The sequence below is a fragment of the Canis aureus genome, chromosome X, assembly GCF_053574225.1.
Source record: "Canis aureus isolate CA01 chromosome X, VMU_Caureus_v.1.0, whole genome shotgun sequence".
NCBI lineage: Eukaryota > Metazoa > Chordata > Mammalia > Carnivora > Canidae > Canis > Canis aureus.
The window spans coordinates 12,646,993-12,672,152 of NC_135649.1; the positions used below are offsets into that span (position 1 = coordinate 12,646,993).

The following is a 25,160-nucleotide window of genomic DNA, read 5'->3' on the forward strand; positions in this document are numbered from 1 at the left end:
GACTTTCAATTCCAGGCCTGGGAGTAACAGTCCATGTTTACTGAGTGCTCACCATGTAGTAGGAACAGTTGTAAATACGTCATGGGTGCGATCTCAACAAACCCATGCCTCTGAGGTGACCGGTAGGATGACCAGTATCTCATTTAATCGACAGTGAGGTTTACCGGCACAAATAAAAGAATAACCGGCCTCAGAAGATCTTATGCAATAGGGAAGTTTATTACCTAAACTGGAGATGTTAAGGTAGGGCTGGCTCCAGCTATGGTACAATGAGTACATTTGGGCAGATAGAGATGAGAACTCTGAATCCCTCACATCTTCCTAAATGTTCCCGTGGCAGAGGCAGCTTCCACAAAACCCACAACCGAATTTATCTGATTTCACATTTCAAAGAGTTCTTCTCAGCACCCCACCCCACTCCCTGAATGCCTCGGAGCCCTCCAGGCCCACAAAGAGGTCTCAGCATAGCCCAGATAGCAGTACAAGGTCTAGTTCAGGAGACAGTCAGTCTCCAATTTCCATAGGCAGGAATCTGGGACATATGTATGGGTGGGGATTCTAAGACAGTGCACCCGGGGTGCTGAAATGTTAAGATCACGCTCTATTTAGTATGGGTTCACTCACACAGGATCCAGGGCTTAATGTCAGTTCAAGCACCTGAAAGGGGCATTAAAACAATATGCTACGTAGTTAACTGAAGTCTGAACTCAACAGCGCCCCGCGGGCAACAAGACTTAAGGGACAGAATTTCTCTGGCAGTGTTGAGTAAGGAATCCAAAGGCTCAAGAAGATAATAACATTGTATGTGTCCAGATTTATGCCTGTTGTCCTAGTCTAATTATTAACAGTGTCCCCCTTTAACTCTCAAGTGTCCCAGTTTGGGATGGTGTGCCACCTGCTCAGCCACCCCTTACCCATGCCACCCTGGAGGCCCCAGAGGACACTCACTCCTTTTGCCAGGGCTTTAAGAAATGCCTTGGTGAGGAGAGTACCAGAATTCCTAGAAAACCCTGTGGTAGTTGTCCTCTGTAGCCTAGAGATGACAGTGGCGAATACTGGGACTGAACTAAGTTCCCTGACCTCAGGGGGCATAACGGGAGTCAGAGTGAGATTGGAAGAGGCCAATGATAGCACTTAACCATTAAAAGACACTCCTTTCTTTATTTTTGTAGTGCTTGATATTTATTGAAAAGAACGTAAATGCTTTTTTCCAGGTGGTATTGAGGAGCTGGGCTGAGTGCCTGTTTTTGTTTGTTTGTTTTGTTTTTAGTATTTCTGTCCAAATGCACACATCTGTTGGGACTGCTGCAGTTTGGAAAGAAAAAGGACAGCTGTGCAAAACTGGTGCATAGGAGAAAAGAAATGTCAACAATTTGGCTGCCAGGCGCACTAGGCCCCTGCAGCAATCTGGTGGGGAAGGGGAGGACCCTGGGAGTAGGCAGGGAACTAACCAGGTTGAAAGACTGGCCCCTTCAGGGGCTGGTGAGCTGTCCAAATCAGTGTCCAAGGACATAGAGCCAACTCAGGCATCTTCTAGGTTGGTCCTTATTTTCAAAGGCTGTGTTCTGTCGCTGGAATGTGGTGGACGGTGGTGAAGTGGCAGCGTAGGTCTCTGGGCAGATGGAGGCCTTGCAGTCGGCAGGGCAGGGCACGGCAGGGCTGTGCGTGGTCTGACCAGTTTGTAACAGGGGCCTGCCCTATAGCTGGGGCTCAGGACACAGTCCAAATCAGCAGGGGAGGGCCCCGGGGCTGGCCAGAGTGGGTGGCGGCGCGCTTCCGAGCGAGGCCCCAGCAGCAGGTAACCGGAACAAAGGCAAGCACTACAGGGGGATGACGGAGAGAACCGGAGAGCTGGGGGTAGGGAAGGGGATCGGAGGGCGGAAGGGCGCTGGGCGGCTCCGGGCCGGGCAGGAGAGGCGGGGGAGAGGATGGCGGCGTGCAGGGCCCTCCCCCCTGGGCCCGAGGGTCTCCCGGCCTAGTAATCATCTTCCTCGTCGTCGTCGTCGTCGTCTTCTTCGTCGTCATCCCAGCCAAAACACTGTTTCATCTCATCGAGGAAGGCCCGGTAATCACCTAGGATGGGGCTATCCATCTCAATGTAGGGCACCACCCACTCCTCGGCTTCCCCGGTGAGCAGGCTGATTAGGAATGCCACCTTCATGGCGTCGTTGCAGAATCGGTTCTCGTTGACGAGCATGTAAGACGCCGTCTGCACGATAAACTCGGGGAGCCGGGAGCTCTCGCCGCTAAACGTTTCGGGGAAGGGCACCGGGCAGCTCGGCGGACGTACCTGGCGCAGCAGGGTGGCCCTCTCGCACACCAGCAGCCGCAGCTGTTCCATGAGCTGGCTGTTCTCGATGCTCAGGGCGCGGTGCCGCATCAGGAGCGCGTGCAGCAGCAGCACCAGCTCGTCCACCATGGCCAACGGCTTGCAAGCGCAGGGCTGGGCTCGGCTCAGGTGCGCACGGAGGCCTCGCAGGAAGTGCGTGTCCGCCGAGGCGCACGGTGGCCAGGGGCGGAGGGCGGTGCGCGCTGGGGTCCGGCTGCTGCGCAAGCTCCGCCCGCACAGCCACTCGGGCGGCCGGCGCGCCGGCGCGGCCCGGGTCGGGGGGCGTGGTCAGGGCGCTGCCGGCGCCGCGAGGGGGCGGGGCCGGGGCGGGGCCGGCGGGCCGGGGGCGGGGCCGGGGGCTCGGTCCAAGGGAGGGGGCGGGCGGGAGCCGGGGGCCCGCGGCCGGAGTTCCCGAGGCCGGCGCCCGGGAAGGGCAGGCTCCCGCGCTAGAGCCCCGGATGTGCGCCCCGGGACCGCCAAAAGCCAGCTCAGAGAGGGCCAACCTGCTCAACTTTAAAGGATCGGTCACGCTCGGACTCAGCCGACTCACACAGTGCGGGGCTCCTTGGTGGGTCTGTGGCTACGAGATTCCACCTGCGCGTTTCGGTGACACACGTCCTCGCTTATTGAAATCCCACTCACCCAGGGAACTGCTGGCGCTGCGGCCTGCCCCGCGGGAGCCACGCATCCTTTCGGAGTTGCGAAAGACCCTTCCTTGGGGCTCCTCTTTGAAAACAAAACAATATCTAAATGGGTTTTTTTTTTTCTTTAGTTGGGAAACAATATTGTATACCTACATCCTTTTTTAAAAAGTATTTTTTTCTAAACAGTCAAGTATAAAAACTTCTGCAAAAGCACCACTGGAGAACGATTTGCAGGCTCTCGCCTCTCTTTGACCCTCTGTTTCATGTCCTGTTAATGCCCCTTGGCCCTCGGTCGCATGTTGTTTGTTGCTTAACAATGAACACTTGTGTTTTTAAATGCTTTGGGCTTTCTACTTTGAACTGGATTATTTAAATCGTTGAGTCCAGGACCCTAGAGCTGAAATTTTGTTGGCTCTGCTTTTAAAATATATCCCCAGATCAGTCACTTCTCCCACTATACCACCCTGATCCAGCCTTCCTTATCCCACCCAGACTGCTGCAACTGCTTAGCTTTCACTCTTCTCTTCCTACAGTACACACAGGAGTCCCTCCTGATCCACGGTTTTGCTCTCCGGTGCTTTCAGTCACCCGTGCCAAGGGTGGTTTGATCCGGAATCAGCTGACCCTCCTTCTGACCTGGCACCAGAAGATCAACCAGTAGCCTGGCGTCGGATCACTACGCATTCTATCATCTCACATCATCACAAGAAGGGTGAGTACAGGACAGTAAGATACTTTAAGAGATATTTTGAAACTTGCATAATAGTTATGTGTTACAAACATTCTATTTTATTACATGAGCTAGTAATGTCTTAGTGTGCCTAACTTATTTAAATTGTATCAAGTACGTATAGGAAAAAATATAGTCTATATATAATTCAAGACTATCCTCAGTTTCAGGCATCTGCTGGGGATCTTGGAACAGATTCCCCTGTGGATATGGCCAGGGAACGAGTGACTCATGTCTCAGGGCAGTGGCTCATATTTCTCAGTGCCCACAAATAAAGGCAGAGGACTTCTCCAGAGAGTAGGCACAGGAATCCTTTTGAACAAAAGTGAGAACTTTTTACTCCCCTGCTCAAAATCATCCCAACAGTTTTCCACTCTCACTTGAAATAAAAAGCAAAGTCTTGGCTGTGGCCTGCAAAGCCCTGCCTCATCTCCTGTGCCTATTCCCATTTCCTGTTCTGCTCTAATCACAGTATTCTTCTTGCTTATTCTCCCCACATTATCAAGTAGCTCTGGCCTCAGGATGTTTGCATTTTCTGTCTTCTCTGCCTTGCGAGGCACTCTCCCCAGTTAGCTGCCCGACTCCTTCTCCCACTGTTTGAGAGAAGACTTTCCTGACCACCTCATCTATCAGAGCACCCCACTCTCTACCAGTAATCTCTAATCCCTAACCCTGCCTCATTTCCCTACATAGTATTTATCATACTAGCAGCCAACATATCTTATAGCACTTTGATCATCAGTCAGCCTCCACTTTAGAATGTCTTTGTGACCAAAGACTTTGCTGTGTTAGCTGCTCTATCCTGAATGCCTAGAAAACTGGCCCAGAGTGGAAGATCCGGAAATGTACGGTGGGTGAAAGAATCTCAGGGTGCAGATATCGAGATGAAAAATAGAAGTGGTGGCTGCACAAAGTGTTCAAAATACTCTTCAAATCATCCAAAATGTTCAATCTCTGATCATGAAACAGTGAAATGATGACTGGCATAATAAAAATGGCAAAATAATTTTTTAAATACCCTATTTAATATTTTTACAGTAGAATGGGCATCCGTGGAGGTGAGAGGCTGTGGGGAGAGAAACAGGGCAAGGTAGGAAGAGGGGGACATCATACTACTGAGAGAATAGACAGAGAAGAGAGCATGTAGGAGGGACTATGAGCCTTGGACTCTCCTGTGATAGGAGCTCCCCTACTAGATCAGAAGCCGCTGGGGGCCAAGCAGAGACCCTCTCTCAGTCATCTTTTCATCTTCAGCATCTCAGAGTATATAGTCAGCAATCCTATCAGTGTTCAGTGGATGGAATGAAGGGACAGGAAATATCAGAGACAGTTTCTAGCCATTTTACACATTCATGGCTTGGAGTGGAGGGTGGACCTGCAGGGCAGCAGTGAGTGTCCAGTTCCACTTTCCATGTCCAGACCCTAATGACAAGAAGAGATGCCCAGGGTTCTATTCCCAGTAGCAAACATTCTGTGGCAGGCACTGGGTCTAGTGATTGATATGAGCTGCCTCAATGACCCTTGAACAACGACCATACGCAAGGAAAAGCACTCTAGGGAGGCTGAGACCCAGGAGAGCAGCACATTGGTGGCACAGTACCACAGTCTCAGCTGCTCTCTGACACGTATGCCCTTCCACTGAATGAGTGTTAAACACTGGACTTCTGGGAATGAGGCACGTCTGGTGGGGACCCAGAGATAATTAGGTTCGTGCTGCCCCGGTCCTCTTCCTCATAACCCTGTGACAGAGGGACTCTAGAAGAAAAACAGAGGAGGCAACCATGAATAGCACATCTGACGGGGCTCTGAGTTCCTTGAAAACAAGAAATGCCCTGACCAGAAGTGATCACAGAGCTGAACAGTGACTTGGGGAAGTGTTTCTCAACTTGGAGGGAGGGAGGAGAGACAGGTGGTTCATCAGTGACCTAGGGGGAAGCACCTGGGAAGAGGTGAGTAGTATAAATAACCAAAAATGTATAGACTCATAATGTTCATGATGCTCTCCTGCCAATGCTAAGGCCTGCTAGCACTTCCTTCTCCATTCACCCTGCTTAGGGCCCCATGTCATTCTCTTTACTCCCTTTCTCCTCTCAAGTGACCCTTGAATGTACCTTTTCAACTGTGTGGACATGCTGGGGGCAGAGCAAAGTACACTGTGTGCCTTATCTCAGGCTCAGAAACGTAATCAGGACAGCTCTGGCTCAGAACATCCTGAAGAGGTTCAGACCCCAGTATTTAGCAGGAGCATCGGCCCAAGGGCAAGGGAGTGAGCTCTGGTGCTTATCTCTTCCACCACCTTCCAAGCTTTAAACCCTGCCCTGGTATAAACCAGCAGCCAGACTTGTAAAATTCCCTTGGTTCTTCACCCTCCAGAGGGATTGTGCACAGATTGGGTAAACCAGCTTAGCGCTTGACTATGCAGCCAGGTGCAGAAAGAAGTTTTGGAGGGGATATTTGCTTGAGGGTCAGTTTGGTGCCACTAAGATCCAGGCTTCTGCCCATAGACCTCTCCCCTCCTTTGTCTTAACCAGGTGTACCTTGGGCTATTTTTTACAGTAAGCACATCAAAATGGCTATGAGAGAGGAGTGAGGAGGTTTAGCTTCACCCTCTCCAGCTTACAAAACGTCCTAAAACATTTTTATGTGTTTATTTAAATACTAAAGTAATTCATTCTTATGGTTAAAAGAAATTTGATATTACTGGTTTGTTAAAATAAAAAGGAAACTTTAGTAGTACCTCTCCTTCTCTCTACAAAATCTCACTTGAAAATTCAAAATTCTGGGCAGCCCAGGTGACTCAGCAGTTTAGCGCCGCCTTCAGCCCAGGGTGTGATCCTGGAGACCCGGGATCGAGTCCCACGTCAGGCTCCCTGCGTGGAGCCTGCTTCTCCCTCTGTCCCTCTGCCTGTGTCTCTACCTCTCTCTCTCTCTGTCTCTCTATCTCTATCTCTCTCTCTCTCTCTCGAATAAACCAAATCTTAAAAAAAAAAAGAAAATTCAAAATTCAGTCTGTTTCGTTCCAGATAGATAAAAGGGCTTCACAGAATCAAAATACACGTTGTTCTGGCAACAAATGTGTCAAACATATCACCTTGAGTTCTCAAGATACATGTCAGGAGACCCAGATACGATACACAGATCTGTCTTCTTCATGATCGCGTAATACCCCACCTGAATTTCTTAGGCACACTCCCACCTCAGAACTAAAGATACCCAACTTTGTTCAGTTTCTCAGACAATGCACAATGCAGGAGAATGATAGTGCCAAATACACTGACGGTCTGAAACACACAGAACCGGAAGCTCAGATATCAATAACTGAATGATTCCTGTAAGTTAATGTTTTATTACTGAGTAATTTGTATTATTTGTGCATATATTTCCATTTTGCCATAATCTAGATTCTGTTTCCTTCAGTATATTGCACGAGATTTTTGTTCTCCTTTTTTCTCATTCCTAATTATTTTGATATAATCAGGCACCTTGAACATACAAAAACTCATACACTTGGCTTGTTCCCGGCACTGTCATACATTTTAAAAAGTATCTGGCATCATGATAAATCTGTTGTCAGATATATCGGAGCGCATCCTGTCAATTTGTGTTTACTTGTTTTATTTTATTTTTTTTATAAATTTATTTTGTATTGGTGTTCAATTTGCCAACATATAGACTAACAACCAGTGCTCATCCCGTCAAGTACCCATCACCCAGTCACCCCCACCCCCCACCCACCTCCCCTTCCACCACCCCTAGTTCATTTCCCAGAGTTAGGGGTCTTTCAGGTTCTGTTTCCCTTTCTAATATTTCCCACTCATTTTTTCTCCTTTCCCCTTTATTCCCTTTCACTATTTTTTATATTCCCCAAATGAATGAGACCATATAATGTTTGTCCTTCTCTGATTTTAAGTGTAGAATAGGCCTCTCTTTCAAATTGGCTGCTTACTTCATTAAGATTAAATTTTTCAGAGGAAGAATAGGTGTGGTGAACTGAAGATGACCACAGATTCTTTGCCACTTAGCCTATCAAGGAGGAAAAACAATTTCCTTTGCCTCTTTCATCTGGGCTGACCTTGCGACTTGATTTGACAAATTAATGTGATGGAAGTGACTTATAACTTATGAGGCAAGGCCTTACGGACCTGAAGATTTTGCCTTTGGCCACTTGGAATGTTCCCTCCTTGGAGCCAGCCACCATATAAGAAGTCTAAGTAACCTGAGAACACCATGCTGTGAGGAAGCCCAAGCTAGCCCCATGGGGGAAGAGAGGCCACGTGGAGAAGCAGCAGGGCTGCAGACAAACAGGTCAGTTAGCCCAGCGGAGCCAGCACCACAGTGCAGCTGAGTGAACGACTCCAGCTGCCTGCCTAGAGAGCCAAAGCACTCTCATGAATTCTAAAACCACATGAATTACCAATTGACAGAATCATGAACAGACAAAATGGCAGCTGCTTTAAACCACAGAGGTTTGGGATAGTTTGTTCCATGGCAGGGGAGATGGAAACATGGAGACACTCAGGATATGCTGAAGATAAAAGCATGAACTGTGTATCAAAAGAACCGATAGGATATTCTGAATCTATAGTCCTGTTCTCTTTTCTTAGATTCTGTATATGTCTACTTGGTATTAATTAATTACAGGGCCAAACTAGCTGCCAGAGTTGTTTACATCTGCCCTGAGGTCCAAGTCCTTACCTTGAAACCATCTCCTTTCATGCAGTCCCACACACCAAGCCAGTATCGCCACTGTCCTGAATCAACCCAGAGCCAGGGACTAGACAATTAGAGACAGCCCCTGTGCCCCCAAATCCACTAGAATTATTTAAGCTAGCTAATTCTAAACTTGAACCTGCCTCATCCAGCCTTTCTTGGGAGAACTCTAGTAAGGGCTCTGGCCTGTGTCTTCCCCTTAACTCCTCTCTGCCTCCTGGCTAAAACCTTATGTGTCCCCACATGGCCCTGCATAGCATGGTATGCCCCCTCTTCTTTGGAAATATAAGTCATAAAAATCTTATTTCAGTGGCATTGGCCTCTCCATCATCTCCATAGATTAAAATCCTGTGTGTACAACTGAGAGACGTCCAAAATAATCCTCCCTAGTGGGAAACTCTAAGGAGACTGCATGTGATATATGTGTCATTGTGTGAGTGGCTGTATCCAGGTGGACATATGCATGTTGCTGCCTTCTTCTACCAATGATGCTACTTGTAATGAGAACTGGCAGGGTCACAGCATGGCAAAAATAAAATCAAAACTGACCGTGTTTTATCTAAGGGATATACATGCTACATAAAAGGAGTGAAGCACATTTCAGGGCAGCAGCAGAAAAAGAAAAGAATTTTTGAAATTTGGGTTCAAATCGTCATATTCTTGTTTACTATGTGACTTGAGCAAGTCAATTTTTCTGAGCCTGGGTCTCCTTTTTAATAAATTTGTACAATAATAAGATCTAAATCATAAGATTGCAGTGAAGATCAAATGATAAAATGTAAAAGTATTTGGCAAATTGCGAAGTGCTATATACAGATTGCATATTATTTTTCACTGCAGACTTGTAATTTATTATCTTGCAATGACTATATTACCTGCATTTTAAATTGAATGTGTAGTTACTTTACCTCTCTTATTTTATCCAAGTATCTATAAATTTAATGATAAAATTTAAATTAAAATGTTTATTCTTGAATAAGAAGTAGTTGGAAGAATGAAAAGGGGTTTCCTGTTGATCTTGCTTTCTCTTAGTTCAAAACATGCTGTTCTCATAATAATGAGACAGACAAGCTTTTTTTAGGGAAAGAAGTAAACATGATAACATTCTGAGGGCTACCTTGTAACATCTCAGTTTTCTCTCTCAATCTTGGGAGAATTCATGCTACATTTGGATTGTGGATATATAATGTCCTCTCAGAGTAAAGAGACAACTGTACTATCAGAATCCCTCCTTTATCACTGTGCTACCATGGTGGCCCTCCTGGGAGAGGCCAGCAGTCCTAGGGCCATCTGAGAGAGGGAAACAGGATTTCTCTCAGCTCTAGGAGCATCTATGGTTGGCCCTTAGCTGAGTTCCAGCACCCTACCCTCTCAGGGTCCCTAAGCTTTCCTGCTCTCCTCCTTCAGCCTCCTTGGCTTCTCTTGTCCACTCAGTGCCTAGTTCTCTCAATATGGAAAATGGACTCATTGAGTAAAAATCCTCCCTAGGTAAGAGGAGGTGTGTGCTGTATAAGAGTAATCCCATGTCTTTCTCAAATCTCAGACTGGCTCCCACAAGTATCCCAGTGTTTGTGCAAAATGGGGATGGAATCACAGAAGTTCCGAGTTGGAGGGAACAGTGCTAGTTGCTCATTCTAAGTGCTATTTTGTTGTTAAATGAGAGAAGGATCTACAGAGTGGCCTGCTCATGAAAGCCAGTCAGTCACAGATGAGGAAATGAAGTTCTAGAAGAGATAAGAAAAACATAATGTGAGGAGAAGGGGTGGGGCAGAATGAGAAGAAGAGAGAGAATGTTAAGCAGGCTCCATGCCCAATGCAGAGCCCAATGCAGGGCTCCATCTCACAACCCTGAGATCATGACCTGAGCTGAAATCAAGAGTCAGATGCTTAACCAACTGAGCCACCCAGGTGTCCCCATAAGACATTATCTTTAGAGGTAGCATGGAATTGTAAAAAGAAAGCTGGACTAGGGGTGAGAATACCCGGTCCAGGTTTTACATCTGACATGCCCTATCATAGATAAACCATTGAGCAACTCTGAAACTCAATTTCCTTATTTGTAACAAGTAAATAAAAATGCCCCCTTGTGAACTTGGTGTGAGTCTCAAATGAGAAAATGAATATAAAAGTAAGTTTTAAAGTGGCAAATGTTTTTCTTACATTCTTCTATTTTATTTAAATTCAATTAATTAACATACTATTGGTTTCAGAGGTAGAGTTCATTACCATTACATCACGTGTCCTCCTTAATGCCCATCACCCAGATACCCCACCCCCCCCCACACCTCCTCTCCAACAACCCTGAGTTTGTTTCCTAGAGTTAAGAGTCTCATGGTTTGTCTCCCTCTCTGATCTCATCTTATTTTATTTTTCCTTCCCTTCCCCTGTGATCCTTTGTTTTGTTTCTTTAATTCCACATATGAGTGAAATCATATGATAATTGTCATTTTCTAATTGAATTATTTCATTTAGCCTAATATCCTCTAGCTCCATCCACATCATTGTAAATGGTAAGATTTAATTTTTTGATGGCTGAGTAATATTCCATTGTATATATACACACATCTTCTTTATCCATCCATCTGTTGATAAGCATCTGGGCTCTTTCCATAGTTTGGCTGTTGTTGTGGACATTGCTGCTATAAACATTAGGATGCAGGTGCCCCTTCAAATCACTGTTTATATGCTTTGGGTAAATACCTATTAGTGCAATTGCTGGGTCATAGGGTAGTTCTATTTTTAACTTCTTGAGGAACCTCTGTACTGTTTTCCAGAGGGGCTGTACCAGTTTGCATTCCCATCAGCCGTGTAAGGGGATTCCCTTTTCTCTGCATTCTCACCAAAACTTGTTGTCTCCTGAGTTGTTAATGTTAGCCATTCTGACCAGTGTGAGGTAGAGTCTCATTGTGGTTTTGATTTCTATTTCCCTGATGCTGAGTGATATGGAGCATTTTTTCATGTGTCTGTTGGCCATTTGTAGTTCTTCTTTAGAGAAATGTCTGTTCGTGTCTTCTGCACATTTCTTGATGGATTATTTGTTTTTTGGGTGTTGAGTTTGATAAGTTCTTTACAGATCTTGGTCCTACCTTAATTCTTAATTTGCATTGTTTTAAAATTTGTTTTGAAATTATTTCAAATGTATAAAAGACTGGTAAGATTTTTATAAATTCCTACGTATGCTTCTCTCAGGTGAACCAGTCATTAACATTTTACCCTATTTGGCTTATCTTTCTCTCATAGTCAGTGTGTGTGTGTGAGAAAGATAATCGTTTTCCCTAAACCATTTGAAACTTGAAAACATGAAGACTCACTTTTACTTACTATTACAGCATGTGTTTGCTATAAACAAGTACACTGTCCTACAAAACCACAGTCTATCAAAATCTAGGAGATTAAGATTGATATAATGCTACTTTTTAAGTCCACTGACCTCATTAAGATTTTCTTCAGTTGTCACCAAAAGGAAAGTTTTAGGTCTAGCATCCAATCCTGGATCATATATTACATTTAGTTGCCATGTCTCTTCAGTCTTCTTCAGTCTGGAGCAGTTCTTCAGTCTTTCTGTGATATGACCTTGATAGTTTTGAAGAATGCAGGCTTTTTAGTAGCTTTACAAAGTGTCCCTCAATTGCTAGTATTTCTCCATTATTAGATTTATTTTATGCACTTTTGGCAGGAATATCACAGAAGTGTCACTGTGTTGTTCTTAGTACATCATATCAGAAAGCACAGGATGTCCTTTTGTTCTGTCACGGGTGATAGTAATTTTATCAGTTGGTTAGAGTTTCTGCCAGATTTCCCCACTCCAAAGTTAATTACTTTGTACTACAAAGAAATATTTAATATGAGTTTACATTCTACTTTAAAAGAGAATTTCCATCTTCTTTTATTCATATGTTTATTTTTATCAGGAGAGGCCCTTGAATTCTTATTTTATACAATAGATTATAATCCATTACTATCTTTATTCATGCTGATGAGCTCAATTTTCCCAGATTTGAAGTGGGAACTCTTTTAATCTGGCCCCTCTGTCCCTTTAACATGTTTACTTTTTTCTTTAAGCACTTTCTTTTTTCTGGGACTATAAGATATTCCTGGCTCATCTTGTACTTTTCCTGCCCCAGCTCTGGGATCAGCCATTCTCAAGGAACCCTCATTACCTTTAGTAGAGAATGGTTTTCAAAAATAAAGATATCAGAACTAGGAATGCAAATTGATATTATAGATTTTTCCTTATAGAATAACTATATAGCCATATGGGAAAGAAAGATGACCTTCAAATCTTACTTCATTTCATATATAACCATTAACTTGAGATAGACTTAAAGTAAACCAAAACCTATGAATGAAGCTTCTATCCATAAAAGAAAAAACTTATAAATTGGATTCATAAAAATGGAAAAGATATTGCTCATCAAAAGATGCTCTTAAGAAAATGATAAGTGTTAGAACTTAAAAGACTATCAATTTAAAATTGACTGCTATATACGTCAGGTGTTGTATATGAACATCATAGTAACCACAAACTAAAAGCCTATGACAAATACATAAAAAAAGAGAAATGAATCCAAACATAACACTAAGAGAAGTCATCAAATCGAAAGGAAAGAGAGCAAGAGAAGAAGAAATAAACAGAAAAAGTACAAAAATAACCAGAAAACATGGAACAAAAGGGCACCTTTTCTGATGATACCAGTATGAAACTAAAAATCAATTAAAAGAAAAAAAAACTGGAAAAAAAAAACACAAACATGTGGAGGCTAAAAAACATGGTACTAAACAACCAATGTGTCAATTAAACATCAAAGAGGAAATCATAAAATACCTTGAGACAAATGAAAATGGAATCACAAGGTCCAAAATCAGTGGGACACAGCAAAAGCAGTGAAGTTTAAAGAGGGAAGTTTATAGTGATACAGGCCTGCCCCAAGAAACAAGAAAAATCTCATAAACAGTCTACTCTTTATACCTAAAGGAACTAGAAAACAAGCAAACAACACCTAAAGTCAGTAGAAGGAGAGAAACAATAAAGATTAGAGTAGAAATAAGTAAAATAGAGACTTTAAAATGGGAAAAAATAATGAATCCAAGAGCTGGTTCTTTGAAAAGATGAACAAAATTGATAGAACTCTAACCAGACTCATCAGTAAAAAAAAAAGATAGGCACCAAATAAATCAGAAATGAAAAAGGAGAAATTACAAACGACACCACAGAAATATAAAAGATTGTAAGAAACTACTATGAACAATTATATGCCAGCAAATAGAAGAAATGGATAAATTCCTGGAAACATATAAACTACCAAAACTGAAACTGGAAGAAAGAGAACACTTGAGCAGACCATTACCAGCAAAGAAATTGAATTAGTAATCCAAAAACTCCTAACAAACAAAAGCCCAGAAGACAACTTCACAGGTGAATTCTACCAAACATTTAAAGAGTTAATACCTATTCTTTTCAAACTATCCCAAAAATTGAAGAGGAAGGAATACTTTCAGATTCATTCTATGAGGCCAGCATTATCTTGATACCCAAACCAAAGACACTAGAAAAATTACAGACCAATATCCATGAAGAATATGGATGCAGAAATCCTCCACAGAATATCAGCTAACTGAATTCAATAATACATTAATATAATCATGCACCACAATCAAATGGGATTTATTTCAAGGATACAGGGATGGTTCAATATCCACAATCATATGAAACCCCACATTAACAATATGAGGGATAAAAATAATATGATCATCTCAATAGATACAGAGAAAGCATTTGAAAATATTTGACATCCATTCATGATAAAAATTCTTAACAAAGTGGGTATAGAGGGAACATACTTCAACATAATAAATGATACCTATATAACAAAACCACAGCTAACATCATAGTCATTGGTGAAAACTTGAAAACTTTTTTTCTAAGCTCAAGAACAAGACAAGGATGCCCACTCTCCACTTTTTTTTTTCAACATAGAAGTCCTAATGATAGCAATCAGACAAGAATAAGAAATAAATGACATCCAATTTGGTAAGGAAGAACGAAACTGTCACTATTTGCAAATGACATAATCAATATAGAAAACTGAAGACTCCACACAAAAAAAAACTCTAGAATAAATGAATTCAGTAAAGTTGTAGGATACAAAATTAATATACAGAAATGTGTTGCATTTCTATATACAAATATCGAACAATCAGAAAGTGAATTAAGAAAATAATCCCATTTATAGTTACATAAAAAATAAAATCCCCAGGAATAAATTTAACCAAGCAGGTCAAAGACCTACATCATGAAAACTATAAAGACAGTAAGAAAGAAATTGAAAATGACACAAATAAATGAGAAGACTTACCATGCTCATGGATTAGAATATTGTTAAATATCCATGCCACTCAAAGCAAATCTACAGATTTAATGCAATCCCCTATCAAAATACCAATGACATTTTTTTACAGAACTTGAAAAAATAATCCTAAAATTTGTGTGGAACCACAGAGGCCTCCAAATTGCCAAAGTAATCTGGAAAAGGAAAAGAGCAGGAAGTATCACACTTCCATTTCTAACTATGCTACAAAGCTATAGTAATCAAAACAGTTTGGTACTGGCACAAAAACAGACATATAGGTTAATGGGATGAAATAGAGAGCCCAGAAACCAACTCATGCTTATATAGTCAATCTACAAGAAAGGAGGCAACAATATACAATCAAGAAAAGACAATCTTTTCAATAAATTGTGTTGAGAAAACAGGACAACTACATGCAAAAGAATGAAACTGGACCACTTTCTTACACCATGTAAAAAAATAAACTCAAAATGGATTAAAGACTTAAATTTAGACCTGAAATCATAAAATTCCTAGAAGAAAACATGGGCAGTAAACTGTTGGACATTGGTCTTAGAATGCATATGTATTTCTAAATCTGTCTCCTCAGGCAAAGGCAACAAAAGCAAAAATAAATGATTAGGCTACTTCAAACTAAAAAGCTTTTATAGGGATCCCTGGGTGGCGCAGCAGTTTGGCGCCTGCCTTTGGCCCAGGGCGTGATCCTGGAGACCTGGGATCGAGTCCCACATCGGGCTCCCAGTGCATGGAGCCTGCTTCTCCCTCTGCCTGTGTCTCTGCCTCTCTCTCTCTCTGTGACTATCATAAATAAATAAAAATTGAAAAAAAAATTGAAAAAAAAATAAAAAGCTTTTATATAGCAAAGGAAACCATCAACAAAACAAAAGGTAACGTACTGTACTGACTGGGAGAACAGATTTGCAAATTATATATCTGGTTAATATACAAAGTATATAAAGAACTTATACAACTCAACACCAAAAAAAAAAAATCTAATTTAAAACAGGCAGAGGACCTACATAGAATTTTTTTTTCAAAGAAGACTTACAGATGGCCAATAGACATGTGAAAAGATGCTCAACATCATCAGGGAAATGCAAATCAAAATGACAGTGACATAAGAAAATATAAATTAATGAGTTAGTAAAAAACAACAAAAAACATATAATACATGGCACCTGTCAGAATGGCATTATTGAAAAGACAAGAAATAAGTGTTGGTGAGGATATGAAGAAAGGGAACCTTTGTGTACTTCTGGTGGGAATGTAAGTTAGTAAATGGAACATAGTATGGTATGCATTTTTTAACAAAAAATTAAAAATAGATATACCATACAATCCAGCCATTCCACTTCTGAATATTTACCCAAAGAAAATTAAAACACTAATTTGAAAAGATCTATCTACCCCTGTGTTCCTTGTAGCATTATTTGTAATATCCAATATATGAAAGCAACCTATGTGCCCACGAGTAGATGAAAGGATAAAAATGTAATATCACACCCCCACACACACCCACACACAAACATACACAGTGGAATATTACTACTCAGCCATAAAAAAAGAAATCTTACCTTGTTATTGCAACAACATGGATGGACCTAAAGAGTATTATGCTAAGTGGTCAGACAGAGGTAGTCAGACAGAGAAAGACAAATGCCATATGATTTCACCTATGTGTGGAATCTGAAAAACAAAACAAAAACAGGCCCATAAATACAGAGAAAACCTGGTGATTGCCAGAGGGGAGGAGGGTAAAGAGATGGGCAAAGTAGATGAAAGGAATTAAGAGATACAAACTTCCATTTATAAAATAAATAATTCATAAGCATGTAAAGTACAGCATAGGGAATATAGTCAATAATATAATAACTTTGTATGATGACCGATGGTAACTAGACTTACTGTGGTGATTATTTCATAATGTGTATACATATTGAGTCACTAGGTTGCATACCTGAAATTAACATACTATTACATGTCAACTGTACTTCAATAAAAAAAATGTAGATTTTAAAAAGGTTGTTTTAATTGGAAGCCATTATAAATACATTTTAAATCATCAGAAAAAATGAATAGGCAAGCCACCGAACATATATATATATATACACACACACACAAACACACACATACATATACACAGCAAGGACTAATATATATACTAAGTAAATATATTTTAGAATATATAAATAGGACATATGTATCAGGAATATATAAGTACATAAATAATTCCTAAAAATCAAGAATAAAAAGACGAACAACCCTTAGGAGACACTTTGGCAGTTTCTTATAAAGCCAAACATATTCTTACCATATGATCCAGCAATTGCATTGCTTAATATTTACTGAAATGGATTGTAAATTTACATGCAAACAAAAATCTGCACATGAATGTTTATAGCAGTTTTATTCATAATTGCCAAAATGTGGAAGCAACCAAGATGTCCTTCAATAGGTGAGTGGATAAATAAACTGTGGTACATCCAGACAATGGAATATTATTCAATAAAAAGAAATGAGCTATCAAATCATGAAAAGACATGTCGAACTTTAAATGAATATTGCTAATAAAAGAAGCCAATCTGAAAACACTGAATACTACATGATTCCAACTATGTGACATTCTGGAAAAGGCAAGACTATGGAAACAGCAAAAGGTAAGTGGTTGCCAGGGGTGGGGTGGGGGTAGGAATGAATAGGCTGATCACAGATTTTTAGGAAGTGGAACTATTCTTTATGATGAAATAATAATGGATACATGTCGTTACACATTTTTCAATACCTATAGGATGTATAACAAAGTGAACACTAATATAATCTGTAGACTTTAATAATAATATATCACTATTGGCTCATCAGTTGGCTCATCAGTTGTAACAAATATGCAAGAGGTTAATAATAGGAGGAACTTGTGAGGTGATAATTGAGGGAAAATATGAAACTCTCTACTTTCCACTCAATTTTTTGTGAACCTAAAACCACTAAAAAAAATAAAGTTTATTTACTAAAAGCAAAAGGCAAACAACTCAATTTTTTTTTAAATGGGCAAGAATCTTGAATAAACTAATTTGCAAAAGAAGACATAGGAATGGCTAATAGGTATATTAAAAGGTGCTTACCATCATTAGTATAAGAAAAATAGAGTAAGATACTATTTTGTACTTATTAGAATATCTTTTTTGAAAAGAATAAAAATGTACAATTCTTATACACTGACAGTAAGAATGGAAAATGGTACAGCCAGTCTTTAGAACTGTACTGTTTGGTAATTCCTTATACAATTAAATATATATCTGTTCCTAAAATAAAAATATATGTTCACAAAATATTTCTACTAGAATACTCATAAAGCAATGGAAACAACCCAAATGTCTATCAACAGAAGAATGGGTAAAACAAATTGTGGCATATCCCTATAATCAATACTGTTCAGCAAAGTACTAAAACACACAACACAAAGATGATCCCCAAAGCATTATGTTGAATGAAAGAAGCCAGCCATACTTGTGTGGTTCAATTTATATAGAATTCAAAAACAGACACAACTGCACTGTGGTGATAGAAATCAGAACAAAAGTTGCTTGGGGCTGGATGTGCAGGGGGACTGACTGCAAAGAGACACAAGGGAAATTTTGAGAGTGATTAAAGAGTTCAAATACTTTAACTGTGGTGGTTATTATATGGTTCTATAGAATTGTTAAAGCGCATCCACTGAACACTTGAAATCTCTGCCTCCTAACTTATATAAATATATATAAATTTAGGGGGAAAACACTGGCGTGTTATCTTCAAATATCTTAAAAGAAAAGCTGACATAAGAATTCTAAGCATAACCAATCTGACATTCAAATATAAAGACACAGAGTGTTTTTAGCACTTGGGAAAAACTAATGGAACATATTTCCCGTGAGTCATTTTTGAAGATACTGCTAAAATTCAAAATTTAGCTATATTTTTATGAGGGTCCATTCAGGAAAACAAAGGATGATCTCTTTTTGTACTATTTGTATATGCACAAATTTCACTTACCATGTGTTGTGAGCTGAATTGGCACCCCCACACACAACCTCCACCAAACTCATATGCTGCAGTCCTGAGCCCATATCTCAGAATATGACCTTATTTGGAGATAAGGAATTTAGAGGAGAAATTAAGTTAAAATGAGATCATTAGGGTAGACCTTAATCCAATATGACTGGAAAATTTGGTTGCAGACGTAGAGGGAAGTTGATGTGAAAACATGGAGAAGATGGCTGTCTACAAGCCATAGAGAGAAGTCTGGAACAGATCATTTTCTCAAGGGTCTCATAAGGAGCCAACCATGTTAACACCTTGATCTTGGACTTCTATCCTCCAGAACTGTGAAAACATAAATTTCTATTATTTAAGCTACAAATCTATGGTAATTTGTTATGGAAGCCCCAAAAAACGAATTGACTATGATTTAGTTAATTAACACCACTGCTCAAAGAATGATTCAGATGTCAGTTACCATAGTATATCAATTGAATAATTGCATAAAGTACAGACTTTGCTGTTAACTCTTCAGTCCACATATGACTATGTAAATAATAAGTATGCATCATGATGAATGACCAATCACTTCACTTCTTGCACAGTCTGTCAGTGAATAGTCACTATATGCTTGGTATTCAGTTCAGACAGAAGCATATTTTCCTTCCATTGATTGTGTTGCATACTTTCCTTCCATTGATAAAGCTATGTGACATTTTATAAAAATGGGTAATATAAAAATGGAATTGACCAATAAATGAAAAGTATATCAAAGAAAAAATATCACCAAGCATGAAATGGAAAAGTGGTTGTAATTAGAAAGACAAAAGTGACACAAGGAAGTGACACAGGCAAAACCCCTCACATTAAAGGAACCCTTAGGAAAGTTGCTCAATATTGAAAATGCAAGGGATAAAATATTGGGAGCCGATCCATACTTGGAAAGGAGTATGATAATTTGCCAAGGTATAGAGAAAATGTTTTATGTCATCACTTATATTACTCATATGCTGGGAAGTTATTGTGATTTTTCAAGAAACTTGAGGAATCTCCCAGTATCTATCTCTGTCTGCCACTACAAAGCAGATGTCTCTCAAGAGCTTACTAGGAAGCTCCTATAAATCTCACATCTGCCTGTGCATCTGGCTGCAACTGCTGGTACAGTATAATAGACTGATCTGTTCCACCTTCTAAATCTCATGCATGAGCCTCTCATAGGCAAACTTTAATACAGTACCATTTAGGAAAAGGAATCCTGGGAAACTTCTCTCTGGCTTCTCTTCTGTGATATGAGGAAAACCTTTAAATGGTGTAATGGTTGTAGTAGAAAGAATAATGGCCACCCAAAGATGTCCAATTTCTGGGACCTGTGACTATGTTATCTTTCATGTGAAAAAGAACTTTGCAGATGAAATCAAGGTTACCTAAAAATAGGAAGATTATCCTGGATCATCTACATGAGCCCAGGGTAATCATATGAGCTCTTATTAAAACTGGAAGAAGGAAGCAGAGGAGTAAGTTGGAGAGATTCAATGTGAGAAGGACCCCAAACCGCCATTGCTGGCTTTGAAGATGGAGAAAGGGAATCAGGAGCCAAGACATGCAGATAGCTCCATCTGTCAGCAAACAAGGAAACAGGAACTTCAGCCCTACAATTACAACAACTTGGTTGTAACAAGGAAACAATTATCACTAGAGCATTCAGCAAGGAATGCAGCTCAGCTGACTTGCTGATTTTTACCTAATGAGAAACTTGTCAGACTTTAGACCTACAGAACTATAGGATAATAAATTTGTGTTCAAGCCACTGAGTCTGTGATTAATACAACAGCAGTAGAAAATAAATACAGTGGTCATGCTGCATTCATGAGGAGATGAGTGAAAAATCTGGCAAAAAGAGGAGATGAGTGAAAAATCTGGCAATAAGTATCGAATCCATTGAAATGTAGGGCTAAAAGTAAAACAAATGTGGGGATTATAATTCCAGATACAAAGATACAAATTCCATAAACCTTGATAATGTAGAAAAGAGGTAATTAAGGAAGAGGAGGACTGGAATAAAATGGCTAGTGTTCTTTATAGCAGCAGCTTCATCTTTCATAACTGAGGTCAAATGATAGTATTCTAATTTGCTAAGGTAATTTGTGTATACAGATATTTTAAAAGATAATGATAAATACTTGGATAAATAGCTAAAATTTGAGTAACACAGAGGTGGAAAAGAAAGATGGAGAAACTGAAAATATGCTAATTCCACCAATGTTCATTATCAGCAATGAATACTACCTGAAGTGACAAACCATGAGAGACTCCTAACTCTGGGAAATGAACAAGGGGTAGTGGAAGGGGAGGCAGGTGGGGGGACAGGGTGATTGGGTGATGGACACTGAGAGGGGCACTTGACGGGATGAGCACTGGGTGTTATACTATATGTTAGCAAATCGAACTTCAATAAAATATATATAATATAGATGTAATCCTTTAAAGTAGCAGAAGAAATGCATGAAAAATCAAAGAAAATATATTAAAAGCAATAAAAATGGAAAGCAGAGCATACAATAATTTGACAAAACTAAGTCCATATGTGCTTGCCATTTCAATAAATAAAATCAGATAAATTCGCTTATTAAAAAATAAAGGCTTTCTTGGGTGATACAGTTGGTTAAGCATCAGCCTTTGGCCCAGCATCTCCCTCCTTAGCAGAGAGCCTACTTCTCCCTCTCCCTTTGCACTTCCTCCTTGCTTATGCTCTCTCTCTCTCTCTCAAATAAATAAACAAAATACTTTTAAAATGAAATCTTTCCAATAAGACCATATAGGAAAATCCAAAGTACATAAAGTGACTCAGAAACATTGATATTAAATGAGGAACAGAGTCAAATTCTACAAACACAAGCAAAAATGAAGCAGGGTTCATGATTTCAAAATCAGGTATGATGAATTTACAGCAACAAATATTAAAATAGAAAAAATTGTGGAATATGCTTTGTAGTGATAAAGGGTGAAATTCTTAACAAGGACCCAAGAATTATGAAAATCTGTATGCCAAACAATACAGCATTAATTTTCAAAAGACAAAAAATAGCAGGAAATAAAATGAGAAAGATAAAAATATATGAGTAGTACAGGTTTTAATTCATCTCTATCAGACTGTGATAGACCCAAGTGGATAAAACAATAAAATCAAATATATAGAATACCTCGGTATTATAGTAAGTAAAGTATATCTAATTGATAAATACTGAACCAGACATTAGTGGCAGGAAAAGAACTGAACTTCAGATTCACAAAGTCCCAATTTGCTGCTTTGTTGCCTTTAAAACTGTGATCTCCTCTAAGACAGTAACATGCAAAAGAAAAAAGTTGGACTCCTACCTCAGACCATGTACAGATAACTCAAAATGAAACAAAAACCTTAATATAAGAGCTAAAACTATAAAATTCTTAAGAGAAAACATAGGTGTAAATCTTTATAACCCTGTATTTGGCAACAGTTTCTTAGAAGTAACACCAAACACACAAGTGAAAAAAGGGAAAAAAGTAGGCAATTTGGATTTCATAAAAATTAAAAATTTTGCACCTCAAAAGACACTATCAATAAAATGAGCAGACATCCCACAGAATGGGATTAATTATTTGCAAGTCATGTATCAGGTAAGTGACTAATATAATGAATATATAAAGAAATCTACAATTCAACACAGAAAGAAAAAAAATCTCAATTAAAAAATAAGGATGCCTGAGGGATGCCTGGCTGGCTCAGTAGGTAGAGTATATGACTTTTTTAAAATTTTAAATATTTTATTTATTTATTCATGAGAGACACAGAGAGAGAGGCAGAGACACAGGCAAAGGGAGAAGCAGGCTCCCCACTAGAAGCCTGATGTGGGACTCGATCTCAGGACCCCAGGATCACGACCAGAGCCAAAGGCAGATGCTCAACCACTAAAGCCACCCAGGTGTCCCGAGTATATGACTTTTTATTTCAAGGTCATGAGTTCAAGTCCCAAGTTGGACATGGGACCTACTTAAAATCATTTTTTAAATGGGCTTGAATAGATATTTTTTCAAAGATATAGAGTTGGCCAATAGGCACATGAAGAGATGCTCAACATCATTAATCATTAGGGAAATGCAAATCAAAATCCCAGTGAGATGCCATGTCACACCAACTAGGATGGCTATAATAATAACAATAATAAAAAACACTAAGTGTTGATGAGGATGTGGAGAAACTGGGACTCTTGTTTATTGCTGGTGAAATCGTAAAGCAATGCAGCTGCTTTGGAAAAATCTGACATTTCTCCCTAAAGTTACCATTTGATCCAGCAACTCTATTCCTAGGTGTATACCTCTGAGAAATGAAAACATACATCCACACACAAAATATATATATATTATTGTTCATAGAAGCATTATTCATAATAACTAAAAATGGAATTAACTCAAATGTCCTCAACTGATTAGGTAAGTAAGATATATCCATATGAGAGAATATTATTCTCCAAAAAAAAAGGAATGAAGTACTGATATATACTACAACATGGGTGAACCTTGAAAATATACTGCTAAATGAAAGAAGCCATTCAAAAAAGACCATGTATTATGTGATTCCATTCATATTAAACGTCCAGAATAGGCAAATTCATAGATCTAGAAAGTAGATTAGGGCAGCCCCGGTGGCTCAGCAGTTTAGCGCCGCCTTCAGTCCAGGGTGTGATCCTGGAGACCCGGGATCGAGTCCCACATCGGGCTCCCTGCATGGAGCCTGCTTCTCCCTCTGCCTGTGTCTCTGCCTCTCTCTCTCTCTCTCTCTCTCTCTCTCTCTCTGTTTGTCATGAATAAATAAATAAAATCTTTAAAAAATATATTTAAAAAAAAGAAAGTAGATTAGTGGTTGCTTAGTGCTGGGGGAATGGCAAGGATGGGTGTGACTGCTAGAGGATCTGGAGTTTCTTTTTGTGTGAAAATGTTTTAAAATTCCTTGTGGCAATAGTTTCACAACCTTGTGAATATAATAGAAACCATTACATTGTTTGAATTCACACTTTGAAAGGGTGAATTTTGTGGTATGTGAATCATCTCTCTCTCCCTCTCCCCTCTCTCCTTCCTTTTCTCATATGTGTGTGTATGTGTATGTGTATGTGTATGTATACAAGCACGCACAGTTACACTCACTTTAGGATTTTGCAGTGTGGCAGTCCATGCACATTATCACAGATCTACTTCCTCATCTACTGGCATAGGTATTAGAGTCAGGCTTGTAGCCCCTTCAGCTCCTGCTGGACTTTTAGCTTCAGCTCTGACCTTTGGACCTGGTGTGTGTTCAGCTTCCTGATGAAAGACATTGGCTCCTCTTGCAGTTTATGTGCATCATCAAGGAAGTGGCAGGAGACTGAGATGGCTTCTAGCTTATCCTTGTAGATTCTGGTTTCTCCTTTCTTCCCTCCATTTTACATGCATCTTTCCTTCCTAGCTACCTGCCCTCCTATCTTCAAGGCAAACATAAGAAACGACAGATGTATAGCTATCACTTCACCAGTCCCCACAATAGCACACACAAATAATTCCTCTAATGAATGTGTTATTCTGTATCACTTGTAGAAGTTCTGATGTAACTGCCCCATAGGTCTGGTTCATAGCATTTGTGTCACTGACATCTCTCTGCCTGAACAATATGATTGCCCGCTTCCCTTACCCACATTGCTAAACTACATGGCAGTTCTCTCAGACAGCTTTTTTCTTATGACAATATTCTCTCAAAGCAACAGATTATACTTTAGCTGCTCTCTTAAATCTCATTTTGTCTCTCTTAGTCTCCTTCACAAGAGAGCAATATGAAAATAATACTTATTATTTTATTGATTTAAATGTGCATTATCAGATCATTTTTTGTACTCCAATTGTTCTCTGCTCCTTCTTATAAGACCTCCCCAAATCTATGAACTCTTTCATCTGAAATGAGAATTTTTTATATCAATTGCCTTTCATTAGAAGACTGTCCCAAGGCCGAGTGGAAGTGGGGGAAAAATAGTGTCCACATTTACAGATTTTCACACCAGTGAAAACCTGGTAATTTCTCTGCCAATTTTGGACAGATTTATTTTGGCAGCCTGGTAGTGACTCTTAGAAATGATCAACACAGGCCTTAGATATGGCAGAAAGAGAGATAACACTCTGGGGTTTAAGCTAATCTCCTGTGAGATATGGTTTCTCCTTTCATTTAAGAACTGCTATTCTGCTTGGCCTCAAAGACAGTAGAAAATCATAGTTTAGAGGAAGAAATGATCAAAATAAAACCAAAAGCACTCAGTTTCTCTGTATTGAAAAGCCCAGTCTTGCTATTACAAAAAGAAAGGCCAATAAACCCTTGAGTTAATTGG

General features: G+C 39.9%; 1 protein-coding gene and 1 long non-coding RNA gene across 15 annotated transcripts in view; one reads left to right on the plus strand and one right to left on the minus strand.

Moving 5' to 3' along the window:
• Nucleotides 1-1,141: 1,141 nt before the first annotated feature.
• LDOC1 (LDOC1 regulator of NFKB signaling) lies at nucleotides 1,142-2,570 on the minus strand. The gene has a single exon (XM_077890122.1). The coding sequence runs from the start codon at nucleotides 2,417-2,419 to the stop codon at nucleotides 1,976-1,978; it is 444 nt and encodes a 147-aa protein (XP_077746248.1). The 5' UTR covers nucleotides 2,420-2,570; the 3' UTR covers nucleotides 1,142-1,975.
• A 134-nt stretch (nucleotides 2,571-2,704) lies between these two features.
• The window catches only part of LOC144308794 (uncharacterized), a 136,006-nt gene continuing 113,550 nt past the window's right edge, over nucleotides 2,705-25,160 (plus strand). For all 14 annotated transcript variants that reach the window (XR_013375117.1, XR_013375116.1, XR_013375119.1 and 11 more), the window contains exons 1-2: nucleotides 2,705-2,897; nucleotides 3,507-3,685. This is a non-coding gene — a long non-coding RNA (uncharacterized LOC144308794). The remainder of the gene's footprint in view (nucleotides 2,898-3,506; nucleotides 3,686-25,160) is intronic.